Source organism: Pundamilia nyererei, unplaced genomic scaffold (assembly GCF_000239375.1).
Source record: "Pundamilia nyererei isolate P.nyererei 1_Seehausen unplaced genomic scaffold, PunNye1.0 scaffold00050, whole genome shotgun sequence".
Lineage (NCBI taxonomy): Eukaryota > Metazoa > Chordata > Actinopteri > Cichliformes > Cichlidae > Pundamilia > Pundamilia nyererei.
Genome location: NW_005187451.1, coordinates 840,285 through 849,319, shown reverse-complemented (window position 1 = coordinate 849,319; position 9,035 = coordinate 840,285). Strand labels below are relative to the sequence as shown.

Below are 9,035 nucleotides of genomic sequence, written 5' to 3'. Positions count from 1 at the left end.
TAACGCGTTCCTGATTTTGGCATAATAACTAGTTACCGTGCTCGTTACCACAATAATAACGTAGTTACTGTAACGCGTTACTTAATAATGCGTTAGTCCCAACACTGTTAATAACTGCATTCCAGGTGGTTTTTAAAGGAAAAGCAAAAACAACTGAAAAGGGTGCTTTTTATAAAAGAGAGTCCTAAGTGCTAAAAGAAAAATAAACAGTTAAGTGTTTTTCAGTTGCTTTTTGGAACAGGAACTAATAATTATAATTATCATGTTTTTCTTCTTATCTTAAGAATCCTCAAAATGCCGATCTGTAACTTTGATACATATGTGACCACACCATGCCAGTGTTACACATGTAGGGAATTGATAAGAATTTAGCGATTCTTATTCCAACATTGATATCCCTCATTGATTAAAATCCTTATTGATTCTTGTCAATGGAAAATTGTATTTAGTAGTCAGTATAATCTTTTAATGATATAAGTTTGCATATGGTAGAATACTGCATGTAATCATTTGTGTTTAGAAGTATATAGTTGGTGGCATATTGAAAGAATGTCTCATTCTAGGAGGTCTGTAACATTCCAGGGTGTTCTGGCGTTCACCCCCACATCCTAGGAGCATGGGAGAGGTCGTACCTTGTTTTATTGTTTTACGGTAGGATTAACGTAGCTATGTCAGTTTTAGTCTAAGTGCCTTCTTTATATATAGATGAACTGTTGGATTTTCCAGACCAGCAGGTTAAGGGAAGTCGTTTATGGGGTCTCACACACGCACACGCACACACACACACTCGTACACCTCCACATTCCAATGTAAGAAACAAACGCTCACTGAAGTATAAATAAAGACCGGGGCAGTTTCTCAGCACGAGTCTCAGTGCTGGAGGCTCGCCCTTGCTAGCAAGAAGTTCTGTGTGTTTCTCTTCTCTGAGTCTCTACTGAAGAAGTGTTTTAGAGTATACCTCTTAACAATTCTCATTTGCTCCAGTTTGAGAGTCACCACCATCTCTAAGTAGCATATCAACGACATTACATTCATGCAAACTAATTACACGGTGCGTGGTCAAATGTTTGTGAATGTTGTTTTCCCTCTTTGTTGTGATCAGTGTTGGGGTCATAACTCCAAAATAGAAAAGTAAAAAAGTTGTTACACATATTACACAGAACACTTTTCTTAAAAGTAGTGCAGTATGTTACTTATTACACCCATGAGAAAGCCATGTTGTACTACTCGTTGTTACTTTCCTGTTACTATGTAAAATGATTTGAAACACAGTGTCTCATAATTGTGTGGATTCCGTAGGCAAAAGTGGTAAGACTTTTGGTGCTCATAACTTCTATACTTTTTGAGATATTGAATTTTTTTTGCAATGTTTTTTGCCTATTTCTGCATATTATCAGTGGCCTCACTGATTTTCCTTGCTGGGTTGACCTGTGTTTTAGCTCAGTGAGATGAGCATCCGTTCTCGGAGTGGGAGGCCTGGGTTCAAATCCCGCTTATGCCAACATTTCTTTCAGTCAACAGTTAAACTTTTTTTTAAACTCTTTTCAACACAAATTTAAGCTTTTTCACCCCTTTTCAGCACAATTTTCAGTTTTTTCACTACTTTTCAGCACAAATACCAGCTTTTTCAGCTGTTTTCAGCACAAACCTCTTTTCAGCAGAATTCTGCTCATTCAACTCTTTTCAGCAGAATTCTGCTCATTCAACTCTTTTCAGCAGAAATTTTGCTGATTGAACTCTTTTCAGCAAAATTTTCAGTTTTTTCTGCTGTTTTCAGAAAAAACCTCTTTTCAGCAGAAATTCTGCTGATTCACCTCTTTTCTGCAAAGTTTTCAGCCTTTTCACCTCTTATCAGCACAATTCTCAGCCGCTTCTGCTCATTTCAGCATAATTGTCAGTCTCTCCACCACTTCTTTGTGAGAAAGAGTTTGGCGCAGTGAGATGAATAGCCGCGTACAGACCAGAAGGGCCAGGTTTGAATCTTGCTCAGGGCAACATTTTTTTTTTAACGTAGTATCTCTGCCAAGTCATAGAATTACTGCAATTTCATAGTTTTTTTAGGAAATCTGTTATGTTATAGTATTACTACTAAGTCATAGTATTTCTGCCAAATCATAGTCACTAGGGGGCTGACTGTTTACTAAGTGCATCAGTGTAAATAGGTCATCTCTTGTGTTGGAGTGCCCTCTTGTGGTGCCTTTTGGGTAGTGCCTTAGTAAACGTGAACTAAGCAAAAGCCTCTTTTCAGCAGAATTCTGCTCATTCACCTCTTTTCAGCAGAAATTCTGCTGATGGAACTCTTTTCAGCAGACTTTTCAGAATTTTCACCTCTTTTCTGCCCAAATTCTGCTTATTCACCTCTTCAGAAAAAAATTCAGCCTTTTCACCTCTTATCAGCACAATTCTCAGCAGCTTCTGCTCATCATTCAGCACAATTGTCAGTCTCTCCACCTCCGCTTTGTGAGAATGACTTTGGCTCAGTGAGATGAGTAGCTGCCTTGAGACCAGAAGGGCCAGGTTTGAATCCTGCTCAGGGCAACATTTTTTTCAACTTTTTCAGCTTATTTCAGCAGACATCTTCAGCGTTAAGGAATCCACACAGCATTTTCGCAGGAAATGCAAATTTTTCTAGTTGCCAATTAACATTATAAACCTGTGGCTACAGCCCCACACACCAACACTAGTCCCTGTCCTAATGAGGACACATATGTTCTTTCTCTTAGTATTTAAGTATGAACGCAAAGCCGACAACACAAAGCAAAGATAAAAACCACCATGGAGAGACTTCAAAGCAATGATTCTACTTTATAACCATGATGATTAACGTTAGATAGAAAGCATTTACGTAGAAAGAGCTTAGAAAGAAAGTGCTTGTGTGAATGGGTGAATGAGGCAAACTGCGTAAAGCGCTTTGGAGAGCTCAGCTGCAGTAGAAAAACGATATATAAGAACCAGTCCATTTACCATAATCGTCCCACAACCTGGTCAAGGAATGGGCTCAGCCTCGACAAAGAACTTATTTTCAAAACTAGTTCCCCTCTTCCAGCTGTTTAACTTTATCCTTGAATGCTAACTGTTAAACATCAAGGATCACCCAAAAATTTGCAGTATTTAGGGGTTTTAAGGGTTTTCCCTCGAAACCTTAGACTTCCTTGCCACACTGATGAGCTTTGTCATTCCTCATATCAGGGTCTTTCATAAGGAGAACTATTCTAGTCAATGAGGAAACAGAAGTCTGTCAACAGTTTTAGTTGTGAAAACACTGATCAATGGGCAGATCTCTGCATCATGTTCTGGTTTGACCAGATCAAACATACTTCATGTCTCAGATGTAAATAGCTGCTGTTAGAACTTCAGGAACCAAGGATGAGTGAAAAAACTTGTCTTGGTGTACTTGCTGGTGTACTTCTCATGTATTTACTTGCAGACTTGCTGTTATTCGCCCTGTCGCAATGTTAGCTAAGTTGTGATCCTTTGAAACATGGTGCCACTGAGTCTGTGTAGTGGAAGTACTAATTCTTGAGACTTTTTTGGGTACATACATTTAAAACCTTCGTGAAGAGTCATTGGTGTAATATAAAGCGTGCAACTCAAGCCTCATGAAGGCACCAGCTTGGTTTTTACCATGATGAATCCAATGTAGCGCTGTCCGTCTCCATTAAGAGCAAGGGCAGTGTTGATGAAATCTGTAATTTCAATCAACAACTCATCTGAGAAGAAACAGTGCTATTGTTGCTGCATTGAGAACAGAGGCAATGAGACATAAGGTCTGGGTATGTACAGGAGTTCGACCTCTAAAAGGGAGTCTTTCTGTGCATTCCATTTCTTTTCTTTGGCAGTCACATGGATCAGTGGTAAGGTCTTGGATGTTAGCCTTGCACTGTACAGTGATGTACAGCTATAGAGGATGCGCCTGATAAATGAAGGACCATTCTTGCTTAGAAGCCTGGAAGATTAAGGTCTCATATTCAAGGATCCAGCTTAGTCCAAGGCCACATTGAAGAGGTGAAGAATATGTCCCTATGTCTGTGTCTGAAGACCTTTGCCAGGTCATCAGCTGGCAGTTTTGTGTAGCTGTAAATCTGACTTAGCTAATGTCTTCTGTATTTTCTTTAAAAGCCTGACAGCCTCAATTTCTGTCAGGAGTGAGGTCTGATCATCATCAGCGTAAGCATTCCAGATAAGAAATTCCTTTGGTTCTGCTACTCTGGTTCTCCTGCTCGAACTTTTCTTAACCCATAGTTGACTGATTATTTGATCGTTTTGTTCAGGGTTTAGTTCTTTACATCAGTATTTATTGTAGCTTGAAGAGTTTCTCGTGTGTAGAGGTGTTAAAGAACTATATTCCTGGTGCACAGACGGTAACTGAAATGTTGACTATTGAAAACTGCCTGTTTCATTACTTGTGTTGGTCCACCATCTTGTGGTGTATTTAAGAACTGTTTTTAATATATTTTTGCATTCTTAGCACAATAAGGAGAATGCATTTCCTTAACAGGACTGTAGTGTGAATGTAGGGGTAGCTGCAGCTGTAGCTCAGGTAAGCAGTTCGATCTCCGTGTCCTCCAGTCTGCATGCCAAGTGTCCTTGACGAGATACTAATCCCAAGTTGCTCTCCGGTGCGTCCATTGGAATATGAATGCATGTGAATGTTAGATAGAAAGCACTTACATAGAAAGAGCATTTAAAAAGATTACTGGTGTGAATGGATGAATGAGGCAAGCTGTGTAAAGTGCTTTGAGTGCTCAGAGTAGAAAAGCATTATATAAGAACAAGTCCATGTGTGGGGCCTGTTGCTCTGACCTATGCAATACAAATATTTCTTATTTGCATTGTAATATCTTGTTGTTGTTTTTTTGTTCCTGTTCTCAGAAATCACACCATGTCAGACCCTTGTACACAGTCACAGTGAAAATACAACTCGGAATAGCTTACATCGACAGTGAATTAGCATTACTTCCATAACAAGTTAGGACACACTCATATCCATACCAACATAGCATATTCAGCATAGAACAGACAAGTGTTTTATAGACCTGCAGGACATTTCCTAAAGGGTTGTTTATTGATAAAAATAAATTTAGAGTAATTTCAGACTAGGGATCAATATTGCTACTCTTCAACCAGCAGCATTCACAGACCGGGGTGAGGTGACTGACAGTTAACATCTTTTTAATATTTAATGGATACTAAGAATCATCACGAAAACACGCACGCACACACACACGTTGGGTATTCATATCTTGTGGGGACATATAATTGACATAATGCTTTCCCTACCCCCTTACCCTAACCCTAACCATGAAAAATGAATGCCTAACCCTAACCCTTACCCAGTGGCGGTCCTAGCCTGTTTGGTGCCCTGGGCGAACACCCCCTCTGGCAACGACACAGGAAATCATTCCTGCCTGTGGCCATCTCACTCTACAACTCCTCCATCTAGTGGAGATATCATCTGAATTTCAGGAGCGGGACCACTTCACGCCCCCTCCGGCCTCAGGCCCCCTCCGGCCTCAGGCTATAAACCCCCCCTTCTCCAATACCTTCTGTTTTCATTTTCATGCCCCACCCTGCCCCCCCTTTTCTTTCCTCTCTTCTCTTCTTCTCTCCTCTCTTTCTTTCCTCTATTTATTTCTCGTTAGTACATGGGGATCTGCCCGGCCCGAGAGCCGTTGCCAGTCCCCTTCAAGGCCTTCCCCAAACCGCAGCACTATTCACACTTCCTCATCCCCATTGTTACCAAGGATGTGGTCCCTGCTAGTGAAATACACTGTAAACACTGCAATAGTTACAGCCATTTTACACACACTCTTTTCTACTCTGTAATGTTCTTGTCAATTTTCTTGATATTTATTTATAATCACTTCTGTTCATTCTTGATATTTATAATTGAGTGATCTGTATATATTAGTGCTATTTCCTAAACGTGTAAAATCTGTAAGACAATGTATTGTTTGGAGTTGGTCTGTTACTGTTACTATTTTTAGTTCTATTTTTCTTCTTGGATCAAATGTAACCCTCATAATTTCCTTAGGGATTAATAAAGTATTCTGATTCTGATTGTTTCAGGATGAGCTGCCGTTATCCAATGACACACCTGCTTACCTGCATCTTTTGCTCATTTCTCCTCCTCTTCTTTTCTCTTTTTTCTAAACTGAGGACCTGATGGCTTTGAACTTTTCTTGTCCATCTTCCATTGGTTTTAATTTTGCACTCCAGTATGAACACCCATCCCTCAACCCGAGGATCACCACAACATAACCTAATAGACCTACACCTTAGTTCACAGATTCACTTTGTCTAAGGTTTATTTCTGGGATTTCGCATAACCCAGGATTCAAATCATGAATACATAATGGGCTTGGATTTACAACATTATGAATGAAATGTGCTCTATTTTGTAGCAGGGTTAGTTTGATGCTTTTTCGTTCTTTTTCCAGATTCAGTCTTTTGTGTTCTGCTAACCTGTATTTATTTATTTATTTATTTATTTATTGTTGTAGCAGGAACTCTGAGCTCTTGTCTTTGTTTAAATGGAAATAATTTGGACAGACTGCATGACATCAAACATCAGTATAAAGTCTGAAAGAAAAGTTTTATGATGGACTTTTGCCATAGTTGGCTACAAAAATGAGCCCTGAAACTTTGGTTTCATCTTTGTATCTGATTTCGTCATTTTACTATTTTTTACCAAATGAATCTCAGAACTATAGTGAATCACCAACTCTCACTATCATCATCATTTCTCAAAATATAACTGTTAAAGGAAAAAATATTGAGGATTATTAGGAAAATAATACAAATAATTGATCATACAATTCAATTAAAAATTATTAGAGGCTCTGATTTCACTGATAAATACATTAAAGCTAACTCAGAGCAGTGCCACTGTGAGTACATAACACCTCCTGGGTTAAGCAACAAAACCAGCTGTGGGTGGTTGTGCAGACACCATCACCGCTGGTAGCTGGGCAACTGGAACAGGCTGCATGTTGTAAACAGTGTTGTTCTCTATAGTGATTACAGTCGGGGTTTTCTTGCGATGCTTTAACTCACGATGCATCTGACACCAGGAGCATAAGGCACAGAAACAGGAAACTGCAATGTCCTTACAGAGAGAGCCCTGCAGAAAGAGAATACAAGCATTACTTTGCTTTTTCTTTCCACTTTTAGTTCAGAGTATGTCATCGTCTTGCGCTTTATACCTTGATGCCATATCTGTTTCGCATGGCAGCCCTTACAGACAAAACTGCTGGTGGAACACAGAGGGGTATCCCACAGGCTGCTAATGCAGCAGAACCAAGTATGTCACATAAAGGGAGACAGTAGTTCTCTCCAAATCTTCCTGAAACGGTGCAGGCGAGGCAGGGGCCGCACCAGAATCCATAGCAACCTGAAAAACACAGAAACACGTCAATAAAGTGGTAACAAGTCTCAAAAGATGAAGACGATACAAATGAGAAAAAAACCTGTAGTCCTGAAAACACAAATACCATTTATGAGTCAATCAACTTTAACTGGCTTCTTACAAGTATGTGCATCCTCAAAGCAGTCACAAAGACCACTGTCCCAGTCTGTCAAGGGTTTCTCTGCCATTGTGTGCCAAGATGCTATAGGATTGCTCTGTGAAAGTAGAGGAGCGGGTAAACCAAAGTTAAAGAAATGCATCTGCAGAAAGAACCGTCTGTTGTGTAGGACATCTAGGCAGTAGATGATCAGATTCGATTCTGGAGCACCTTGTAGCAAAGCTTGTTCATCAGAAACCTTAAATTCTTAAAATATTTGTTCCAGCGATCGCTAAGATTAACTATGAAAAATAGAAAGAAGAACACTGTACTGTATGTTGGCTACAATTCAAATATATATACATGTAAAAAAAAAAAAGCTTTCTACCTCAGAAAATTACATAGTTCCTTCGATTAGAAGCAGCATCTTTTTATGGTTGAATAAACACAAACAAACTGAAACTATAGGCTCGGAGAAATGAAATGAAAAGTGCATTGTCTGTAATTCTTCAGTTAAATCTGATTTATACATCCTTGATTCCAAAGACTAAGATTGAGCTTTAAAAACGCAACAGCGTCAGACAGAAAAACACAGAGAAACACCACGAGGTAAAACACTGACTTTCCTAAAACATCCAAGTTCATTTTAAACAGTCACGAGGTTGAGAGTACAGTTCAATATAACCTGACCTCTACACAAGACAGCTTACAGTCTGCAGCCCTGCATATAATTCACCTTTGCAGATAAACTGTTACCAATACAGAGAGTCAATAATAAACAGGGAAAAAAAACACTCATCTCTTTCTAAGAATGTATCAATTTACATAAACTTACTTACATTTTAGTCCCTCTGTCATCACATCTCCTACAGCGTTATACATCCAGTATTACACCGTGAACCATAAAGGAATCACACTAAACGATAGATGATGTAAAATTCATTGTAGAAAAGTGGAAGGTCTTACCTGGTCTTGCTGGACTCCCTGTGTGCACCTGTGATAAGGAATATAGGAAAGGATGTACCTTGTAATGGGAGTGGCTTAGAGTTGCCATTGGCTTGACACAAAAATGCTGCAAAACCTGAAACTATAGAAACAGAGAAAGGAAATCAAAAGATCATGCCCAGAAGTTCCTCTATATTTTTAATGAACTTTTCTTTTTGTGTTTTAAGTGCGTTCAAGTTCATTTTAAACATACAAACAAATGCAACATCTATATGTCTGTTGAAGATAAATGTCAAAAAACATACACATATAAATTTACTTTAAAACAAAGTTTCCTTTTATTGCTGTTGTGTTTCTTAAAAAAACAAATGGAAACTGCTGATAATAGTCATGATCATGTTCTAGTCTCAGGTGACTTAGATGTGACTGTTAACGTACACAGGTACGTTAAATTTTTCCAGATTTTTTTAGGGGTCTGATAGTTTGAATAAAGACATTTAGCTGTCATATCAAAAGCAGCGTCAGCTTTGTAATTCAAGTAGAGAATCAACAGTTTCTTTATTCATTCATGTATTTATTTATTTT

At 38.8% G+C, this 9,035-nt stretch overlaps 1 protein-coding gene across 1 annotated transcript in view; it reads right to left on the bottom strand.

The window, feature by feature from the left end:
* The window catches only part of LOC102200286 (cornifelin-like), a 19,610-nt gene extending 11,114 nt beyond the window's left edge, over positions 1–8,496 (bottom strand). Inside the window, exons 1-3 of the mRNA XM_005733233.1 lie at positions 8,472–8,496; positions 7,530–7,623; positions 7,206–7,393 (exon numbers count right to left, since the gene is read on the bottom strand). Coding sequence (XP_005733290.1) covers positions 7,206–7,393; positions 7,530–7,596 — 255 coding nt within the window. The 5' untranslated portion in view covers positions 7,597–7,623; positions 8,472–8,496. The remainder of the gene's footprint in view (positions 1–7,205; positions 7,394–7,529; positions 7,624–8,471) is intronic.
* Between the last annotated feature and the right edge of the window lie 539 nt (positions 8,497–9,035).